This window comes from Pongo abelii, chromosome 1 (genome assembly GCF_028885655.2).
Source record: "Pongo abelii isolate AG06213 chromosome 1, NHGRI_mPonAbe1-v2.0_pri, whole genome shotgun sequence".
NCBI lineage: Eukaryota > Metazoa > Chordata > Mammalia > Primates > Hominidae > Pongo > Pongo abelii.
In genome coordinates, this window is record NC_071985.2 from 205,497,883 (window position 1) to 205,520,762 (window position 22,880).

The 22,880-nt window shown below is 47.5% G+C and overlaps 2 protein-coding genes and 2 non-coding genes across 5 annotated transcripts in view; all 4 read left to right on the forward strand.

The window, feature by feature from the left end:
• PTAFR (platelet activating factor receptor) overlaps window positions 1-14,611 on the forward strand; it is a 53,728-nt gene extending 39,117 nt beyond the window's left edge. For both annotated transcript variants that reach the window (XM_054538913.2, XM_003775756.4), the window contains exon 2: window positions 10,716-14,611. In XM_054538913.2, coding sequence (XP_054394888.1) covers window positions 10,754-11,782 — 1,029 coding nt within the window. In that variant the 5' untranslated portion in view covers window positions 10,716-10,753 and the 3' untranslated portion in view covers window positions 11,783-14,611. The remainder of the gene's footprint in view (window positions 1-10,715) is intronic.
• Window positions 1-22,880, forward strand: part of EYA3 (EYA transcriptional coactivator and phosphatase 3) — a 205,789-nt gene that overhangs the window by 14,565 nt on the left and 168,344 nt on the right. The window lies entirely within an intron of this gene.
• Window positions 17,534-17,595, forward strand: LOC112131258 (U7 small nuclear RNA). The gene has a single exon (XR_002913360.1). It is a non-coding gene; the product is annotated as a U7 small nuclear RNA (small nuclear RNA).
• On the forward strand, window positions 18,925-19,028 carry LOC112131068 (U6 spliceosomal RNA). Its single transcript, XR_002913219.1, has one exon. It is a non-coding gene; the product is annotated as a U6 spliceosomal RNA (small nuclear RNA).

A 22,880-nucleotide genomic window follows, 5' to 3' on the forward strand; every position in this document is an offset into this window, starting at 1 on the left:
CCTTAAAGCTTAAGCTTCATTGACTTCATGGTAAAGCTGTCTCTGGTTTTGTTTATATGTCACCTCCTCCAAGAAGCCTTCCCTGGTCATTCTACTTAAAACAGCCACCAGCTGGGTGCAGTGGCTCATGTCTGTAATCCTAACACTTTGGGAGACTAAATCAGGCAGATCACTTGAGCTCAGGAGTTCAAGACTAGCCTGGGCAACATAGTGAGACCTTGTCTCTATTTATTAAAAAATAAAAATAAAAAAAGCCATCTACCCTATCTTCATGTTACTGTTTTTATTTCCTTCATTAAATTCATCACAATTTGAAATTATCTTATTTGTTGCTCCACTTATTTTTGACTGTTTCCCCCAACTAGAATGTAAGCTCCTCGAGAACAGGAACTTTGTTTTGTTTCTGCAGTCTCCCCAACATAGTGCCCAACACCCAGAAGGATGTCAATAACTGTGAGGTGAATGAATGGACATTGTCCCTGCCTGTGGGTGGCAGAGAGGTCACATAGAGGCAATTTCAGTGGGATAAAGAGCTATGAGCTACGGAAGTCCAAAGAATGGGCACTTAACGAGACCACAGGTGGAGCTGGGTGTGCAGGAGGCCAGGAGGCTTAGAAAGAGCTACTCGGAGGAAATGAGGTCTGAGCAACCTTAAAGAATGTTCTAGTAAACATCCAGACAGTGACAAGGAAGGAAGGATTTCTTGGCAGAGGAAACAACATGAATAAAGTAATGAAAGTACAAGCTCTCAGGCCCAGAGGAGAATCAGCTGGTTACATTTTGGGTGATTTCAAGGGTTCTACTCATGCGAAGATACAGTGATAGGCACCAAGTTTGGGTTGGGGCCGAGGGAGTGGGAGTCACGTGGGGGCCAGGAGCCTGGGATTGAACAGAAGGCAGCAGAAGTAGGAAGAGCCAGGATGACGGGTACTGGCGGCACCAATGGCTTTGAGTCAAGCAGGGGCTCCACCAGGAGTCCCCTCACTGATTCTGGTCCTGTATCTGGAAAGAGGAGGCCTACTCTTGCTGGGGCTCCTGTGGGGCCTGTGTGGACTGGGGAGGCTCTGAAGTCAGATAGACCCAAGTATACAATCTCCTAGGTTGGGTTCCTGGGAAGCCAACTTTGAAATAGAGATTAGCATGCAGGCACAATTTTCCTGGAATATTTTATTCTCGTGTGTGTGTGGGGTGGCGGGGGTGAGGCAAGGTGGGGACGGGTGTAGAGATGAGGTCTTGCTATGTTGCCCAGGCTGGTCTTGAATTCCTGACCCATCCTCCTTCCTCAGTTTCCCCAAAGTGCTGGTATTACAGGCATGAGCCACCACACCTGGTCTTCCTGGAATTTTTTTTTTTTTTTTTTTTTGAGATGAAGCCTTGCTGTGTTGCCCAGGTTGGAGTGCACATCTAATAGCTAAGGAATTTAACAATACAACCACCATATCATTATCCTACCTAAATAAATAAACATTATTTTTTTAATACCATCTGTGTTTGAGTTTTCCCAAATGTCTTTTTTTTTTTTTTTTTTTTAATTCTTTTTTTTGTGTGTGTGTGACAGGGTCTCGAGGCTCTGTTGCCCAGGCTGGAGTGCAGTGGCATAATTGCAGCTCACTGCAGCCTTGAACTCCTGGGCTCAAGCAATCCTCCTGCCTCAGCTTCCTGAGTAACTGGGACTAGAGGTGTGCACCACCACACCCAGCTAATTTTTAAAAATTTTTAGGAGTGATGAGGTCTTGCTATATTGCCCAGGCTGATCTCAAACTCCTGAGCTCAAGCAATTGTTCCACCTCGACCTCCCCAAAGTGCTGAGACCAGGCATGAGCACCACAGCCAGCCCAATTGTCTGGAAAATATTTTTTACAGTTGGTTTATTTGAATCAGGATCCAAACAAGGTCCACACACAGCATTTTGTTGCTCAATCAAACTTCTTTTTTTTTTTTTTTTTTGAGACAGAGTTTCGTTCTCGTTGCTCAGGCTGGAGTGCAGTGGTGCTATCTCGGCTCACTGCAACCTCTACCTCCTGGGTTCAAGTGATTCTCCTGCCTCAGTCTCCCCAGTAGTTGAAATTATAGGCGTCTGGCTAATTTTTGTATTTTTAGTAGAGATGGGATTTCACCATATTGGCCAGGCTGGTCTGGAACTCCTGACCTCAAGTGATCGTCCTGCCTCGGCCTCTCAAAGTGCTGGGATTACAGAAGTGAGCCACTGTGCCCAGCTCAATCGAACTTCTTGAGTGAGGATTTGACATTCCCCTTTGTCTCCTATCACTCACCCCTCAACCCATGCCTGGGCAACTGCTCTCCCTCTGATCAGATGATCTGATCACATGAGATTGATGTCCATGTTTCCACATCCAGTGTTTGCTTTTCTGTCTGCATTGTCATTCATCTCCCTGTGGCTTTTCACACTGTTGCCCATGGCTTCCCAAGCTCTTGAAACTTTCTTCCCTTAGGCCTCAAGCATGGAACCCTCCTTGTCTCTGACTGTCCTGTCTCTGCCTCCATAGGTCTGTCCTCCTCTCACTTCTTCCTTGATGTTGGGCTCTTCAGGGTTTAACCCTGGTCCTTTTGGGTGTTTCACAGGCATCCCAAATGGGATATGTCCTCATATGAATTCATCCTCCCTGCCCTCATGCTGTTCCTCCTCAGTGTCTTCTCCATGAAGACAGACACCACCATGTCCTCAATCATCTGGCCCAGACACCTGGCAGTTCTCTTTGATTCCTCCTTTTCTCTCAACCAGTATCCCATCCGTTACCAAATTCTGTCCATCTGATTTCCCAAATAACTCTCACAACCATCCATTTCCCTCCATCGGCTCTGCCCTGGTGCAGTCTTCTTGAGGCCCTCCAGACGATTGCACGTGTCTCTGTGCTGTCTCCCTGACTCTGGTCTGATCACCTCCAGTTCATTCTGTGCACAGTGGTCAAAGCCATCTTCCCCAAATCCAGACCCAGTCTTGTCTCTTCCAAGCTCAAGATCCTTCAATAACTCCCATTGTCTGCAGAATAAAATCCAGACTGCTTAGACTGACCTCTAGGACCCATCTTGAGTTGACTGATGATTTTTTTTTTTTTTAGATGGAATCTGGCTTTGTTACCCAGGCTGGAGTGCAGTGGCATGATCTTATCTCACTGCAACCTCCACCTACTGGGTTCAAGCGATTCTCCTGCCTCAGCCTCCCAAGTAGCTGGAATTACAGATGCATGCCACCATACCTGGCTAATTTTTGTATTTTTAGTAGAGACAGGGTTTCACCATGTTGGTCAGGCTGGTCTCAAACTCCTGACCTGATGATCTGCCCGTTTCGGCCTCCCGAAGTGCTGGGATTACAGGCGTGAGCCACCGCGCCTGGCCCTGATGCTTGTTTTTTAAGCCCTGTCTCTTCTCAACTCCTTAAAGTTTTGGCCAAACCAAATGTCTCACGTTCCTTTAGAATGAGGTACGCCTTTGCCTATTCTTCCAGGCCTCTGTCCCGCAGTCCCCTGTGCCTGTTTGCCTGTTATTCCTCTCTCCTCGCACTATCAAATTAACTCCTTCAGCTTAGGCAGGAGGTCTCTCCTCACCCTCAAGTCTGGGTAGGGGCAGCCTCTCTGAAACCACGTTACACCTGATACATCCATCATCATATCACCACCGGCTTATCTATTTCTGAATCTCTCTCTTGCAAAATGGCCTGTGAGCCGCTCAAGGGCTGGGTCTGTTCTCTGAGGCCTCCGGTGCACTGCTCAGCTCCTGGAGCTGTGAGTGCTTGTCCAATGAATGCATGAATGAGCAACTGAATGAGTGAATTGGGCTAGTCTGTGTGTGTGTTCTGTTCACATGTTGAGAAGGTTTGTTTAAAAAATCAAAATTGCCAGGCGTGGTGGCTCACGCCTATAATCCCAGCATTTTGGGAGGCCGAGGCGGGCGGATCACAAGGTCAGGAGATCAAGACCATCCTGGCTAACATGGTGAAACCCCGTCTCTACCAAAAATACAAAAAAAAATTAGCCGGGCGTCGTGGCAGGTGCCTGTAGTCCCAGCCACTCGGGAGGCTGAGGCAGGAGAATGGCGTGAACCCAGGAGGCGGAGCTTGCAGTGAGCCGAGATCGCGCCACTGTACTCCAGCCTGGGTGACAGAGAGAGACTCCGCCTCAAAAAAAAAAAAAAAAAATCAAAATTAATGCAAAAAAAATTATGCTAAACAAAGTACCAAAGTGTTAGATGAAGACAGTATCATAATAGTGCCAGGCAGAGTTATATTAGAGCCTGAGGCAAGAGGAAGAATCAGTAATACTCCTTTTGACTTAAAAAAATATTTCATTAAAATATTATTTATTGGCCAGGCACAGTGGCTCACACCTGTAATCCCAGCACTTTAGGAGGCCGAGGTGGGCGGATCACTTGATGTCAGGAGTTCGAGACCATCCTGGCTAACTAAAATTATAAAAATTAGCTGGCCATGGTGGGCATGCCTCATCTCTACCAAAAAATACAAAAATTAGCCGGTGTGGTAGCATGTGCCTGTAATCCCAGCTACTTGGGAGGCTGAGGTAGGAGGTTGGCTTGAGCCCAGGAGGTGGAGGTTGCAGTAAGCCAAGATTGTGCCACTGCACTCCAGTCTGGGTGACAGAGCCAAGCCCTGTCTCAAAAGTAAATAAACAAAATAAAATATTATTTATCTTGATTGCTGAGGTTTGGTGTCTTCTTAAATTTTGCAACCAGTGAATGCCTCACATGTTTCACTCTAGTCCTGGCCCTGGCGGAAAGGCTTTCTCAACAGGCGTGGGCAGGCGGGGTGCAGGAACCCAAGAAGAGGAAGGCATTTTGTGATGGGCAAGGGGGCGGGGGTAGCAGGGAGGTATGGACCTGACTTCCCCCAAGACCTAGAATGAGCACCATGCCCTGCCCAGCTGTGGGCTGCCCCCAGCCACCACACAGGCCAAATATGCCTCCATGCCCTGGAAACAAGACCCCCAAGGCAAGAAGGTATAACCAGTATAGCCTGAGAGAGAAACAAGGCCGGTCCTGGATGAACTGGGCATCTTGGGCTCAAAGGAAGGGCAGGGGTGCTGAGATTGTGGAGCAGCAGTATTTAGGTCTTCTGGTCTCAGGGTCCTTTTATATCCTTAAAGATTATTGAGGGTGCCAAAGAGCTTTTGTTTACATAAGTTATCTCCAGCAATATTTATTGTATTAAAAATGAAAACTTAGACATTCTAAAAATTTTCATTTTTAAACAAAAACACCCAATAATAAACTCTTTCCATGTTAACATAAATAACACATTTTTGTAAAAATAACTAGATTTTCTAAAACATAAACAATTTAGGGAAAGAAGTGGACTGATTTACATTTCTTACACATCTCTTTAATGTTGGGCTAAATAGAAGACAGTTGGATTCTCATATCTGCTTTTGCACTTAGGCTGCTGTGATATGTTGTTTTGGTTGAAGAAAATCTGCCTTCACACAGATACGTACTTATAAAGGGAGGGATCTTTTAATGGCTTTTTCAGATAATTGGTGATACTCTTCTTTTTTTTTTTTTTTTTTTTTGGATTTTTGTTCTTGTTGCCCAGGCTGCTGGAATGCAGCATGATCTTGGCTCACTGCAACCTCCGCCTACTGGGTTCAAGCGATTCTCCTGCTTAGCCTCCCGAGTAGCTGAGATTATAGGTGCCTGCCACCACACCCAGCTGATTTTTTGTATTTTTAGTAGCGGTGGGGTTTTACCATGTTGGCCAGGCTGGTCTCGAACTCCTGACCTCAGGTGATCCACCCGTCTTGGCCTCCCAAAGTGCTGGTATTACAGGCATGAGCCACCACAACTGGCCAATACTCTTCTTTAATATGATATCAAAGCCTCGCATATAGTAGTTTCTTAAAGGTTCGTTGTGATGTAGAACCTACATCATATCAATGGACTTTTTCATTGTTTTACTTTTTGAGACAGGGTCTTGCTGTGCTGCCCAGGCTGGAGTGAAGTCACAGCTCTCTGCAGCCTTGACCTTCCAGGCTCAATTGATCCTTCCACCTCGGCCTCCTGAGTAGCTGGGACTACAGGAGTGCACCACCACGCCTGGCTAATTTAAATTTTTTCTTTTGTAGAGAGGGGATTTTGCCATGTTGACCAGGCTGGTCTCAAACCCCTGGGCTCCAGCAATCTGCCTGCCTTGGCCTCCCAGAGTGTTGAGATTACAGCCGTGAGCCAAGTCCATTGAAGACCTCCCTAAAGCAGTGAAATTCAGCTGAGGTCTGAAGCATGAGTTGCAGTTGGCCAGGTGAAAGTGGGGAGTGGAGCCAGGAGAGGTGGCTCACACCTGTAATCCCAGCACTTTGGGAGGCCGAGGTGGGCGGATCATGAGGTCAGGAGGTCGAGATCAGCCTGACCAACATGGTGAAACGCCGTCTCTACTAAAAATACAAAAATTAGCCGGGTGTGATAGCTCACACCTGTAATCCCAGCTACTCAGGAGGCTGAGGCAGGAGAATCGCTTGAACCTGGGAGGCGGAGGTTGCAGTGAGCCGAGATTGCACCACTGCACTCCAGCCTGGGTGACAGAGCGAGACCCCGTCTCAACAACAATAACAACAACAACAAAAAAAGGAAAGTGGAGAGTGAGGAGTGGGTAGGGAAGAGCATTCAAAGCAGCAGGATGGGTATTGTGGAGGCTTCTAGGCAGGAAATGTCTGGACAGGTTTGAAGGTCCGCCTGGGAAGTCCGCTCTGGCCAGAGCCTGATGCTAAGGTGGCACGAGGTGAGGGTGGAGTGGCAGCTGGAGGTCAGGGCAAGGGCCATCTGGTAAGCTTATTTCCGTTCCTGGAAACCACCAAGCTCTTGCCGCGGTTTTGGACCCATGCAGAGTTCTCTGCCTGGAATGTTCTGCCCTTGTTCCTCCTTCAGGCCTCAACTGAAATGTCACCTCCTTTCTAAGTAGATCTCTTTTTGTTCTCGATATCCGCACTGCCGCCCCCTCCGCTTTTTTTTTTTTTGAGACAGAGTCTTGCTCTGTTACCCAGGCTGGAGTGCAAAGGCATGATCTGGGCTCACTGCAACCTCTGCCTCCCAAGTTCAAGTGATTCTCCTGTCTCAGCCTCCCAAGTAGCTGGGATTACAAGTGCCCACCACCATGCCTGGCTAATTTTTTGTATTTTAGTAGAGACGGGGTTTCACCGTGTTGCCCAGGCTGGTCTCGAACTCCTGAGCTCAGGCAATCCACCCGCTTTGGCCTCCCAAAGTGCTAGGATTACAGGCATGAGCCACCATGGCCGGCCCAATCAGCACTCCTGGTTATTTGTATAACAACGGTGTTTGTTTAAATTGCTTTTGTCTGTCTACCCCAAGAGATGTAAGTTCTCTGAGGTCAGGGCCCCCTTGCTGGGTGTTCGCCCTATAGCTCCTGTGCTTAGCCATGTGCCTTAACATGCAGTTGGTGCTCAGAAATATTTGTTGGATGGATGTGTGAAAGAACAAAGCTGGATCTGAGATCCTGGCACCATTCCTTAATAGCTGTGTGACCTTGCACAAGTCATATAACCACCCCGTAGTCAGTTTCCTATTCTGTAGCATGGGATCTTACTTCCTATGGCAAAGTGTTTGTGTGAGACTCAAATGAGGTAGTACACGTGGAAGCACCTAGCAGGGTACCTGGCTCCAAAGAAGGTGCTGCAAGTGTTGTCTTCCTTGTGTCTCACTCCCTTTTTTTTTTTTTTCTGAGACAAGGTCTCACCCCATCATCTAGGCTGGAATGTCAGTGGCACAATCTCTGCTCACTGCAACCTCTGCCTCCCGGGCTCCAGCAGTCCTCCCACTTCAGCCTCCCATGTAGCTAGGACTACAGGCAAGCACCACCACGCCTTGCTAATTTTTTTTTTTTTTTTTTTTGAGATGGAGTCTCACTCTGTCACCCAGTCTGGAGTGCGGTGGCACAATCTTGGCTTACTGCAATCTCTGCCTCCCAGGTTTAAGCGATTCTCCTGCCTCAGCCTCCAGAGTGGCTGGGACTACAGGCACCCACCACCACGCCCGGCTAATTTTTGTATTTTTAGTAGAGACGGGGTTTCACCATATTGGCCAGGCAGGTCTCAAACTCCTGACCTTGTGATGTGCCTGCCTCAGCCTCCCAAAGTGCTGGGATTACAGGTGTGAGCCACCGCGCCTAGCCTGTATTTTTTTTTTTTTTTTTTTTTTGTAGAGACAGGGTTTCACCATGTTGCCCAACCTGGTCTCAAACTCCTGGACTCAAGCATCTGTCTGCCTTGGCCTCCCAAAGTGTTGGGATTACAGGCGTGAGCCACCACGCCTGGCCTACTGTGCTCTTTTTACTACACTATTAGATATGATGAGCTGGACCTTGCTTAGCCCCAGCTGGGTTCTTGCTTCCCATCCTCCTCCCTGCCTGCTGCTTCCCTGAGTCATGCCCACTGCAACGTAAATAACAGGGCAGCTCCTAGGAGCTTGCAATGACAGCAATAGTGGGAGGAACAAGAGGGAAGGGAGCAACTGTTTTGTTTTGTTCGAAATGGTGTCTCACTATGTTGTCTAGGCTGGTCTCAAACTCCGAGGGTCAAGCGATCCTTCTGCCTCAGTACCCTGAGTAGCTGAGACTACAGGCGTGCACCACTATGCCTGGCTAATTGTTTCATTTTTTATTTTTCTAGAGACGGGGGTCTCACTGTGTTGCCCAGAGTGGTCTTGAACTCCTGGGCTCACTCAATCTTCCCACCTTGGCCTCCCAAATGCTGGGATTACAGGCGTGAGCCACTGTGCGTGTCCTTACATTGTATTTTCAAAATTTTAAATTTTTAAGATAATAAATACCCTTTAAAGATTCAAACAAACACATAAAAGTATAAAGTAAATAAACTTCCCACTAAGCTAACTCACCTCCCCAGAGGCTACTTACCACTGTCAACTATTTGAGGTGTATCCTTCTGGATCTTCTATTCAAACACGCATATATAATGGGGTCATACCAAACATTTTCTGCAACTTTTTTTGTTTTGTTTTGTTTTTATTATTATTTATTACTTATTTATTTTTTCGAGACAGAGTCTTGCTCTTCCCGCCCAGACTGGGGTGCAGTGGCTTGATCTCGGCTCACTGCAACCTCCACCTCCCGGGTTCAAGTGATTCTCCTGCCTCAGCCTCCCAAGTAGCTGGGATTACAGTCGCCTGCCACCACACCCAGCTAATTTTTGTATTTTTAGTAGAGACAGGGTTTCATAATGTTGGCCAGGCTGGTCTCGAACTCCTGACCTCAGGAGATCCACCCACCTCAGCCCAGCCTCCTGAGTAGCTGGGACTACAGGCATACAACACCACACCCAGCTGATTTTTTGTGTTTTTGTACAGACAGGGGTTTCACCATGTTGGCCAGGCTGGTCTCGAACTCCTGACCTCAGGCGATCCACCCACCTCGGCCTCCCAAAGTGCTGGGATTACAGGCGTGAGCCATCATGCCTGGCCAGACAGTTATATTTTAAAATGGAATAAAAGAAGAGAAACAGAACTGCCATTGATTGTATTGACTATCAGGTGCTATTTATTGTAAAAACACACCATTATTTTATGTAGAAAAAAACACTGCATGGTCAGGCGTGGTGGCTGTCACCTGTAATCCCAACACTTTGGGAGGCCGAGGCTGGCAGATTGCTTGAGCTCAGGAGTTCGAGATCAGCATGGGCAACACAGCAAAACCCCTTCCTTACAAAAAATACAAAAATTAGCTAGGTGTGGTGTCACACGCATACCTGTAGTATGCTACTCAGGAGGCTGAGGTGGGAAGATTGCTTGAGCCCAAGAGGTTGAGGCTGCAGTGAGCTGTGATCGCACCACTGCACTCTAGCCTGGGCGACAGAGCAAGACCTTGTCTATAAAAAACAAAAAAACAAAGAAAAGAAGAGAAAAAAGGAACAGAAATGTATTTCTCATAGTTCTGGAGGATGTTCACAATCAAGGCACCAGCAGGTTTAGTGGCTGATGCCTGGTTATTGGCTTCCAAGATGGCACCTTGAAAGCTGTGACCTCACATGGCAAAAGGGATGGAAAGACAAAAAGGGCAAGATTAAGTGCTTTCTTCAACCTTGAGCCCCTTTTTAAAGAATTATTATTTTGTGTGTGTGTGTGAGACAGAGTCTCACTTTGTCACCCAGGCAGGAGTGCAGTGGCACAATCACAGCTCACTTCAGCCTTGACCTCCCTGGGCAACCTGGAGCCCTTTTCTAAGTGTGCTAATCCCATTCCACCCTCTCACTTAATCACCTTCCACAGGCCACACCTCTGCACTGGAGATTAAGATTCAACATGAGGCTGGGCACAGTGACTCATGCCTGTAATCCCAGCACTTTGGGAGGCCGAGGTGGGCAGATCACCTGAGGTCGGGAGTTTGAGACCAGCCTGAACAACATGGAGAAACCCCATCTCCACTAAAAATACAAACTAGCCAGGCATGGTGGTGCATGCCTGTAATCCCAGCTACTTGGGAGGCTGAGGCAGGAGAATCGCTTGAACCCGGGAGGCGGAGGTTGCGGTGAGCTGAGATCACAGCACTGCACTCCAGCCTGGGCAGCAAGAGTGAAACTCCATCTGGAAAAAAAAAAAAAAAGATTCAACATGAACTTCTGAGGGGACATCATCATTCTAACCATGGCAAGGAGTCTTGGAACTGATGAAATGGAACAGTCCCTTCTTGTCCCTTTATTAACCAGAATTTTTGTGTGGTCTTCCAGGCACCACCAGGACCAGCTGATCATTCCAGCCCACAGCAATGGAGCCACATGACTCCTCCCACATGGACTCTGAGTTCCGATACACTCTCTTCCCGATTGTTTACAGCATCATCTTTGTGCTTGGAGTCATTGCTAATGGCTATGTGCTGTGGGTCTTTGCCCGCCTGTACCCTTCCAAGAAATTCAATGAGATAAAGATCTTCATGGTAAACCTCACCATGGCGGACATGCTCTTCTTGATCACCCTGCCACTGTGGATTGTCTACTACCAAAACCAGGGCAACTGGATACTTCCCAAATTCCTGTGCAACGTGGCTGGCTGCCTTTTCTTCATCAACACCTACTGCTCTGTGGCCTTCCTGGGCGTCATCACTTATAACCGCTTCCAGGCAGTAACTCGGCCCATCAAGACTGCTCAGGCCAACACCCGCAAGCGTGGCATCTCTTTGTCCTTGGTCATCTGGGTGGCCATTGTGGGAGCTGCATCCTACTTCCTCATCCTGGACTCCACCAACACAGTGCCCAACAGTGCTGGCTCAGACAACGTCACTCGTTGCTTTGAGCATTACGAGAAGGGCAGCGTGCCAGTCCTCATCATCCACATCTTCATCGTGTTCAGCTTCTTCCTGGTCTTCCTCATCATCCTCTTCTGCAACCTGGTCATCATCCGTACCTTGCTCATGCAGCCGGTGCAGCAGCAGCGCAACGCTGAAGTCAAGCGCCGGGCGCTGTGGATGGTGTGCACGGTCTTGGCGGTGTTCATCATCTGCTTCGTGCCCCACCATGTGGTGCAGCTGCCCTGGACCCTTGCTGAGCTGGGCTTCCAGGACAGCAAATTCCACCAGGCCATTAACGATGCACATCAGGTCACCCTTTGCCTCCTTAGCACCAACTGTGTCTTAGACCCTGTTATCTACTGTTTCCTCACCAAGAAGTTCCGCAAGCACCTCACCGAAAAGTTCTACAGCATGCGCAGTAGCCGGAAATGCTCCCGGGCCACCACAGATACGGTCACGGAAGTGGTTGTGCCATTCAACCAGATCCCTGGAAATTCCCTCAAAAATTAGTCCCTGCTTGTTGGGGCCAGGCCTGAAGTCTTCTCCTCCATGAGCATCATGGACTGAGCTGGGAGAAGATGGGATATCTACTGTGGTCTGGGCACCACCTCCGTGGGCACTGGTGGGCCATTAGATTTGGAGGTTACCTCACCCGGGCAGGGATGATGGCAGAGCCAGACTGTTGGAAAATCCAGAACTCAAATGAGCCCCTTCATCCACCTGTGGGCGCATACTACAGTAACTGTGACTGATGACTTTATCCTGAGTCCCTTAATCTTATGGGGCCGGAAGGAATGTCAGGGCCAGGTGCAGACCTTGGGGGAAGACTTTAAACCACCTAGTTCTCCCCGATGGGGCATCGGTCTAAAGCTTTGGGGGGGTGGGTGCAGTGGCTTACACCTGTAATCCCAGCACTTTGGGAGGCCGAGGTGGGCAGATTATGGGTCAAGAGATCGAGACCATCCTGGCCAACACTGTAAAACCCCAGCTCTACTAAAAAATACAAGAATTAGCTGGGTGTGGTGGCACGCGCCTGTAGTCCCAGCTACTTGGGCAGCCGAGGCAGGAGAATCGCTTGAACCTGGGAGGCAGAGGTTGCAATGAACCTAGATTGCACCATTGCACTCTAGCCTGGCAACAGAGCAAGATTCCATCTCAAAAAAAAAAAAAAAAAAAAAAGCTTTGGGCAAATACTCTCAAGTGATAGAGGTAGAATGGGTTGGGAAAGGGACACTGCCCTCACTGTGTGGCACTACCTTGGGGCAGACTTTTGAGCTAGGATGTTGCCATCCTCTCTCCACCCTCCGGCACAAGGTCTTTGTGACCTTTCTCAGGGGAAGGGGCTTGATGGAACCTTCTCTGACTCATCTGGCAACCTGTCCCTAATGGTGACCAAAGAAGATAAAACATGAACAGACCAAAAGCTAGGACAAGAGCTTGCTTCCCAAGACAAACGTGTCTGTCTGCAAAGGCCTTGCCTCTAGCCCAGTCAGCTCTGGGGGAGTGGAAAGGAGATGCCCACCTCTTCTTTCTGTCTCAACAACAGTCCCTAATTAAGTACCTTCTGTGGGGCAGCCACCCACTGAGGATGGGCAAAGTCCCCTTGAAAGCAAAATTGGGGCTGGGCTCAGTGGCTCATGCCTATAATCCCAGCACTTTGGGAGGCCAAGGCAGGCAGACCACCTGAGGTCCGGAGTTTGAGACCAGCCTGGCCAACGTGGTAAAACCCCATCTCCACTAAGAATACAAAAATATGGCTCATGCCTGTAATCCCAGTACTTTCGGGGGCTGAGGTGGGCCGATCATTTGAAGTTAGGAGTTCGAGACCAGCCTGACCAATATGGTAAAACCCCGTCTCTACTAAAAATACAAAAAAATTAGCCCGGCGTGGTGGCGCATGCCTGTAGTCCCACAGGCTATAGCTACTGGGAGGAGGCACAGGTTGCAGTGAGCCAAGATTGCGCCACTGCTCTCCAGCCTGGGCGACAGAGCGAGACTCTGTCTCAAAAAAAAAAAAAAAAAAAAAGACAAAATTGGAGCTGTCCAGGCCAGGACACCTCAATGTCCAGGGGCTTCCATACCAACAGGCGCATGGGCTGGGAAGTGCATGAGGCCCCTGGGTAGAAGGGTCTGTCAGTTCTCTCCTCCTTTGCCCTCTGGGAGGCTCCTCCTAACATAGCTTCCAGGAGGTGGGAGGAGCAGTTACTGTCAGCAGGTGTCAGCCAGGTGTCAGCTTCTCCTGGGGATCTCTAGATGTCTGCTTGTGATATTTGGCAAGTATATGCAAATGAGCCTCCTCTCCTGCCCTGAGACAAGTATCTGCAGTGTGAAACTGGCAGCCTCAGACCCAAGGGGCTCTGAGGAAACTTCTCTGGTTTCTAGAGCTCTGTGCTCCTTCAGAGAAGTCTTCTTCCTTCCAGTCAGTGTCCCTGTGAAGCTGGGATACTCATTTCCTGTGTACCGGGCAAACACCGGATTGCTGATTTTGAGAAATGCCTCTCGATGGACCAGTAACCTGCTGGAGTCTGGGATGGTAGCTGTGGGCTGGACTTGGCTGATGGGATGACCCAGTGGCTAGTGCAGCGTCACACAGGCCTGGTTCAAGTCTTGGCTGTGTCATTTCCTGCTGAGGGACCAGGCACTGAATTTCCTACCTCTTAGGGTCGTTACCTATGAGGTTAAAGCTACCTCTTGGGATTGTTATACGCCGCTAATGTTGAGGCAGACACCTCTTGGTCAGGGTGACTGCTCATCTTAGACCCTCCCCTTTTCTGCGAATTTGGGCCCCTTGATCCTCTGATGGGAGCTGAAAGGATGAGAGTTGGGCATCTAGATTCAGGGAGGCTGTTCAGGCTTTGCAGGTCCCTTACCTGAATACATATAAACCCTGGAGCTGTGACTGCGTCCGTGTGTGTGTGTTTGTCTGTGTGTGTTGGGGGGGGATGGGCGCCTGCATGAATGTGGTAGAGAAAATGGCTCTGCTCAGAGAGAAGATACGCATAGCAAGGCAGGGACCAGAGGAATCACAGGCGCCTGGAGAGCAGCCGGGCACCGCCTCCAGGGACCTGCTGGCTTCCCTCAGTCCTCCAGGGGCCCAGCACTCTTTCCTTTGGGCCCTGTGAGCGTCCCTTGTCAGGATACATTCTCTCATTTTGCCGAAGCTGATTTGGTTGGGTGTCTGTTTCTTGCAGCCAAAAGAGCTCTGAATGAGGGAAGTGCTTCTGTGCTAACTCCCCGCGTCTCCTGAATTTCAGTCATTCATGTACCCACCTTGAAATTTTTGCAATATCTGTGTACCAACTGCCCATTTACTTAATAAAGAAGTTTTCTTTAAATTAAGTCACTTTTAAAAACTTACATTTATTTGAAAGAAAACATTATAACATAATTGTAAATGAAAACTAATACTACCTGCCACAAATAGAAGGTAGACATAAACATAAAACCGTAACTATAAAAATGTTTCTCGCCTGGGTGCGGTGGCTCACACCTGTAATCCCAACATTTTGAGAGGCCGAGGAGGGTGGATTGCTTGAGCCCAGGAGTTTGAGACCAGCCTGAGAAACATGGCAAATTTGCTGTCTCTACAAAAAATTTTTGGGTGTGGTGGCTCACGCCTGTAATCCCAGCACTTTGGGAGGCCAAGGAGGGCAGATTACCTGAGGTCAGACGTTCAAGACCAGTCTGGTCAACATGGCGAAACCCCGTCTCTACTAAAAATACAAAATTAGCCGGTCGTGATGGTGGGTGCCTGTAATCCCAGCTTCCCAGCTACTTGGGAGGCTGAGACGAGAGAATCGCAATCGCTTGAACCTGGGAGTTGGAGGTTGCGGTGAGCTGAGATCGCGCCACTGTACTCCAGCCTGGGTGACAAAGTGAGACTCTGTCTAAAAAATAATAATAATTAAAAAATTTTAAAATTAAAAAAAATTAGCCAGGCATGGTGGTGTGTGTCTGTAGTTCCAGCTACTTGTGGGAGGCTGAAGTGGGAGGATTGCTTGAGCCAGGAGGCTGAGGTTGCAGTGAGTTGTGATCATCATGCCACACTGCATTCTGACCTGGGTGATAGAACAAGACCCTGTCTCAAAAAAAAAAAAAAAAATAGTTTTTCTGTGTTGTGTCTAAAGTCACTTGACATGTCTCAGTGACTTGTGTACACACTTCAGGAAACTCTACTTTGATGGGTATAAAGTGCACAGGGTCTCAATAAAGAATAACTCTGGTCCCATGCCTGCAATCCCAGCACTTTGAGAGGCCAAGGCAGGAGGACCGCTTGAGCTCAGGAGTTTGAGACCAGCCTGGGCAACATAGTGAGACCCTGTCTCTAATTGGAAAAAAACAAGAGTAACTGACAGTTCTGAGACAGTGACTTGTGATTACCTCCTTGCTTCTCCCAGGATGTTGCCCCAACACATAGACCATGTGCTCATGGGGATCAGGGGGATGGGAGGAGTATATTAGGTTGTAGCCCATGCTCCAGCCTTGTTGATCTCCTCACCACCCCAGTACAGCCACCTTTACTCCTCCTGTATCCTCTGTCTTTTCTCTTTTTTTCTAAACTTTTTTTCCTGGAGGTGGGGTCTTGCTATATTGCCCAGGCTGGCATGCAATGGCTATTTACCGGCATGCCTATTGTACCCTACAGGATCGAACTTCTGGCTTCAAGCGATCCTCCTACCTCAGCCTCCCCAGTAGCAGGGACTACAGGAGTGGGTCACTGTACCCAGCCCTTCTCTTCTTTTTTATTTTATTTTGTTTTATTATTATTATTTTTTGAGATAGAGTCTCGATCGACGCCAGCCTGGCTCACTGCAAGCTCCACCTCCTGGGTTCATGCCATTCTCCTGCCTCAGCCTCCCGAGTAGCTGAGATTACAGGCCCATCACCATGCCTGGCTAATTTTTTTGTATGTTTAGTAGAGACGGGGTTTCACCACCTGGCCAATTTTTTTTTTTTTTTTGTCAATGTTGACCAGGCTTGGCCTCAAACGTGTAGCCTCGCCTCCTCAAGGGCCAGGACAACCAGCCTAAGCTGCCGCAGCTCCCCTCTTCTTTTTGACATATCCCAGAATACTCCAATAGGTAGCCTTCTGAATTCCTCCAGGCAGCATTTTGGGACTGGGAGGGTCCAACATTTTTATACCTTAATTACTGTGACCATTGAAATTAATTCATTTCAATGCCTGTCTTTCCTATCCTGGGGGGCAGGAACCGGATCTAAATAATCTGTCTCCAGTTTCTCACATATAGCCTGGAATTGAGATCTGTCTGTCTCCAAAGTGTACCCCAGGGTTTAGCATAAACAGACATGTTGACATATACATGCAAATATTTTGAAAGGTTTTGAGAAGACCCTGTAGAGACAGATGGAAAAGAAATGTAATACATGTTCTTCCAAAGTTCTAGGTCCATATTTTAAAGAAAGATGTAGGGAGTTTTCAGAGAATCAGAACATCCTGGAGCTGGGAGGGTTCAACCCCTTCATCTTACTAAGGAGATTGTGGGGCTCAGAGGGGCTAAGTGATTGCAGAAGTTACACAGTGTGGAGCTGCGGCGGATGCAGGGCTGGCTGTTCACCTGCATCTTTTCATTCTTGCAACGGTGACAGGAATTATGGGAAAAGCTGAGTTGTAATTCTTTTGATGAAACATCACTGATTAGAATTTCCAAGGCATCCTGTGTATCAGGAAAGCCTCACCTTGCATTTGCCCCTGATCTCAGCTTTCGCCTCAGGGAACCACCAGTGATCTCAGTTGGAGAATGCTGGCTTATGTAAGATCTGGCCTCGTTGAGATGAGTCATAGACCCAAGAGTGGTAAGTGGAGGTCACAGTTGACTAGACCTGGATACGTTTATGCCTGTTTTTACTCATCTGTGTTATATCTGTACTCAAGACCTAAGGCCGCAAAGAGATATAAGACCTTGTAAAGCACCTGGTTTTTGTGCAGACTTGGTATTTCTGTATAAAAAGTCCTATTCCCTTTGATATCCTGCCAGCAAGCCATCCTCCCACATACCCATCTGTCTATCCACCTATCCATCCCTCCATCCCACCATCCATCTATCCATCTATCTATCCCTCTAACCATCCATCCATCCATCCATCCATCCCTCCATCCCTTTAGGTACCCAGCAAACACCTATGGAGTGCCTATTTTGGTCCAGTAACTATGCTAAGCACAATTTTGATCTGTTATCTCACTGAAACCTCATACTCTCCCTGAAACATGGGTGGTTTTATTCCGACAGAAATGAATAAAACAAGTGTTACAGCTGTTTTAGAATTTGGCTAGCAGGCTTTTCAGTTTTTGCCAGAAAGCCCCTTAAAAAAGAAGGGAAAAAAAGAAATGAATAAAATAAATAAGGACCCAAGCTGACTGAATAAGACATAGTGGCTGCCTCTCAGGTACCTGGTACAGAAGGAAGGGGGACCCAGCTATTTGCCTGCCACTTTCACCTATCTTATGTCATTGAGTCCTCACAACCACCCCACAGAATAGAACATTTCATACCCATTTTACAGATAGGGAAATCGAGGCTCAGAAGGGTTCAGAGATTTATAAAGGTAAAAGAGCTACTAAGTGGCATAATAATATTCAAAGCCAGATCTGCCTTAGTAAGCATGGGTCGCTTTCCTTCTCTCCTCCCACTCCGCCATGTGGCTGTACCCTCGCCCAAGCCCCTCTCTCTAGGCACAGCCTCCTAAGCGCTGGGACAGTGCTGTCTTGAGGGAATGACCCAAGAGGCCTCCAGTGGAAGGTGAGGGCCTCCGCCTTGCTGTTTCTGGCTTCCTCTTTGAGGCCTCTGTGCTCCCCATGCATGTTGAAGCCCCAGCAGCAATGACTGTTCCCTGGGCTCAGGCTGTGCTCAGCTAGGGAGGGTACTCCTGAGGGTGGATGGCGTCCATGAACACAGTGTTCCAGAGACCCTCAGAAGCCAGAGTGGTCATTGTCAGTGGAGCTAGAAGGTGCTCTTAGATGTCACCTGAATCCTGACAGCTCTGTAAGGGGAGGGACAGAGGTGGCCACTCAATATTTGCTGACCACTTACTGCAAGGGGAACTTTACGTCATTTACTCCTCCCAAACACCTATGGGTAGAACTGCCTCTTCCCTCTGCCTGAGTTGCTTTCTTCCGGGATAGCAACATGGCTCACTCCCTTGCTTCCTTCAAGGCTTTGCTCAAATGGCCCCTTCTCAGTGAGGCCTGCTTGACTACCTCTCTTAAAAATGTAGGCTTGGGGCCTGGCGCAGTGGCTCACACTTTTAATCCCAGTACTTTGGGAGGCCGAGGTGGGTGGATCACCTGAAGTTGGGAGTTCAAGGCCAGCCTGGCCAACATGACAAAACCCTGTCTTTACTAAAAACACAAAAATTAGCCAGGTGTGGTGTCAGGCACCTGTAATCCCATCTACTCGAGAAGCTGAGGCAGGAGAATCACTTGAACCTGGGAGGCGGAGAGATTGTGGTGAGTCGAGATTGTGGTGAGTCGAGATTGTGCCACTGCACTCCAGCTTGGGTGACAGAACAAGACTCTGTCTCAAGAAAAAAAAAAAATGGAGGCATGGGTAGGAAGCGTGCAGGGTTTCATGGCCCCACAGCCTCATTAGACTCAGTACCCTCCTGAAAAAAAAAAATTAAAAATACAACAACAGTGCTTGCTTCATCAGCACATAACTAAAACTGGAACAATGAAGAGATACAGGTATGGCCCCTGAACAAGGATGACACGCAAATTCATGAAGCGTTCCATATAATTAAAATAAATTTTTAAAAAATGAAAATCAAATTCCCACCCCCAAAATACAGAGGCTTAGAGAGTAAAGTGATTCCCAAGGTCACACAGTGAATGGCTGGCCTAGCTGGGCATGTCCAGCTCCAAAGCTCATTCTGCCACACTCTCTTCCCCTGTGGACATCTTTCATGATACAGAATGTGAAGGTCCCTATCTTCCATCTTCCAGACAAGAAAGACGAGCATCAAGCAGGTGAAATGACTTACATCCAAGGTCACACAGCAATAATCGGGATGCAGAGATCCTTATTTTACCACTACTGTGCAAGATGCTTCTCATACATTTTTGTCTGAATGCATGTTATTTTCCTTCTTTTTTTTCTTTATCTTTTTCTTTTTTTTGAGACGGATTTTTGCTCTTGTTGCCCAGGCTGGAGTACAATGGAGCAACCTCGGCTCACTGCACCCTCCACCTCCTGGGTTCAAGAAATTCTGCCTCAGCCTCCCGAGTAACTGGGATTACAGGCATGCACCACCACGCCCAGCTAATTTTGTATTTTTAGTAGAGATGGGGTTTCTCCATGTTGGTCAGGCTGGTCTCAAACCCCCAACCTCAGGTGATCCACCCGCCTCGGCCTCCCAAAGTGCTGGGATTACAGGCGTGAGCCACCGTGCCCGGCTAACATGTTATTTTCTTTTATCACCATTTTCCATTCTCATCGTCCACAGCATTTCTAGCGCAGGCGATATATATCCTTGATGTTGTAGGTATGCTTGTAAAACGTATAGTGTTATTCTGTGTGTGTATTCATTTTAAATTTACATAAAAGTTATAGTTCACATAATTTGACCTTATTCTGTGTCTCATTTCCCCTGCCTCAGCATTATTTTTGCGATGGAATCGTGTTGGAGTGTGTACATCTAGTTCAACGACGTCAGTGTCTGCTGGGTCCTCCATTGTGTACATCCACTACATTCTCCCCATTCCCCTGGTGACAGACACTCAGGTTGCCTTCCGTTCCCTTTACTTTTCTTTCTTTTTTTGGGTGGGGGATGGTGGGGGATACAGTCTCTGGCCCCTAGCCTGGAGTACAGTGATGTGATCTTGGCTCACTGCAACCTCTGCCTCCCAGATTCAAGCTATTCTCCTGTCTCAGGCCCCCGAGTGGCTGGGATTACAGGTGCCCGCCACTGTACTGGGCTAATTTTTGGATTTTTAGAAGAGACAGGGTTTCACCATGTTGGCCAGGCTGGTCTTGAACTCCTGACCTCAAGGGATCTGCCCGCCTCGGCCTCCCAAAGTGCTGGGATTACAGGTGTGAGCCACTGCGCCTGGCCCATAACTTCCCCTTTCACTCCAGCCCATAATCCCATTCGCCTGCCCCTTTTCACCAACTTCATGTTGTGTAACCCTGTATTTTCTTTAGAAACCTGAAACCATAGCAGAGAGGAACACAGTGGGACTAGTCAGGCTTTCCTTGTATTTGACTTCCCAGACCATTCTAAAACACACTGAGTGTTTTTTAAGAAGCCAGAATTGCCACATGCATGAGTCAGGGAATTTTGGCCTTTGGAACAAAAAGGATGAGTTAGTTCCTCAAAAGGGAGGATGAGGCATCAAAGGACACCATCAACAGTGAAAATGCAACCCACGGAATGAAAGAAAATGTTAGCAAATCATATATCTAATACAAGATTGATACCTAGAATATATAACTCCACAACGAAAACCAAACAACTTGATTTAAAAATGGGCCAAGTACTTGAATATACATTTCTCCAGAGAAGACCTACAAATGACCAGTGTGCACTTGAAGATGCTCAATACGACTAATCTATAGAGAAAAGCAAATCAAAATCACTATGAGATAAAAACAGAAAACAAGTGTTGGCAAGGATGTTTAAAAATTGGAAACTGTGGGCAAGGCACAGTGGCTCACGCCTGTAATCCCAGTACTTTGGGAGGCTGAGGTGGGCAGATTACGAGGTCAGGAGATCGAGACCATCCTGGCTAACATGGTGAAACCCCATCTCTACTAAAAATGCAAAAAATTAGCTGGGTGTGGTGGCAGGTGCATGTAGTCCCAGCTACTCAGGAGGCTGAGGCAGGAGAATTGCTTGAATCCGGGAGATGGAGGTTGCTGTGAGCCAAGATTGCACCACTGCACTCCAGCCTGGGCGACAGAGTGAGACCCTATCTCAAAAAAGAAAAGAAAAGAAAGAATCACCATTTAATCTAGTAATTCCTTCTTCTTCTTCTTTTTTTTTTTGACAAGAGTCTCACTCTGTCACCCAAGCTGGAGTACAGAGGCACCATCACGGTTCACTGCAGCCTCAAAGTTCTGGGCTCAAGGGATCCTCCCACCTCAGCCTCCCCAGTAGCTGGGACTACAGGTGTGTGCCGCCACACCCAGTTAATTTGATCTAGTGATTCACTTCTGAGTACAAACCCCAAAGTATTGAAAGGGACTCAAGCAGATATTCGTAGTAACATTATTCACAATACCCAAAAGGTGGGAGTGATGCAAATGTCCACTGAGGAATGAATGGATAAACAGAATATGGTATAGACATGCAATTAAACATTATTCAGGCCATGAGTGGTGGCTCATGACTCAGTCCCAGCACTTTGGGAGGCCAAGGCAGGCAGATCATTTGAGACTAGGAGTCTGAGATCAGCCTGGGCAAAATAGCAAGACCTCATCTCTACTTAAAAAAAAAAAAAAATTAGCTGGGTACAGTGGCATGCACCTGTAGTCCCAGTTACTCAAGGAGGCTGAGGCAGGAGGATCACTTGAGCTCAGGAGATCAAGGCTGTAGTGAGCTGTGATTGTGCCACTGCACTCCAACCTGGGTGATAGAGCAAGACCCTGTCTCAAAAAAAAAAAAAAAAAAAAAAAAAAAAAATTGGTGGGAGCTGTGGCTCACGCTTGTAATCCCAGCATTTTGGAAGGCCAAGGTAGGTGGATCACTTGAGGCCAGGAGTTTGAGACCAGCCTGGCCAGCATGGAGATACCCCATCTCAACTAAAAATACAAAAAAATTAGCTGGGCATGCTGATGTGTAACTGTAGTCCCAGCTACTCGGGAAGCTGAGGCAGGAGAATTGCTTGAATCCAGGAGGCAGAGTTTGCAATGAGCCAAGATCACACCACTGCATTCCACCCTGGGTGACAGAGCACCACTCTGACATTAAAGCACCACTTTAATCCAATTTAAAAAGGAAAGAAATTCTGACATATGCTACAAAGATGGAAGAACTTCGAAGACATTATGTTAAATAATATAAGCCAGATGCGAAGGACAAATATTGTATGATTCCACTTATATACAGTACCCAGAGTAGTCAAATTTGTAGAGACAGAAAGTAGAATGATGATTGCCATGGAGAGAATGGGAAATGGAGAGTTAGTGTTTAATGGGTACAGAGTTTCAATTTGGAAAGGTCAAAGTTCTGGAAATGTATGGTGGTGATGGTTGCACAGCAATATGAATATTCTTAATGTGCTGAGCTGTATACTTAATGGTTAAAATGGTACATTATATGTTACCACAATTAAAAAAAAAACTTACAAAAAGGGAAGAGGGGATAGAAACTGCCTGTGCAAAATTATGACTGAGACAGTGAGAGAGATCTAACCTCACCGACTCCATCTTGCTTCTAATCTTTAAGCTGTCCTTGTTCCTTCCTGGGCACAGGCTGAACTAACTTTGGGAGGAGCTTAGTTTATAGTTTAAAACAAAGACAATAACAGCCCTTTCCCAAAACAAACCTCCTTCTTGCCTGGAGACTAGACTGCCTTTGTAGGACTAACAAATTAGCCACAAGATTAGAAATCATGGTTTAGGAGTCATGCAGCTGGAGGCTACAAGATTTT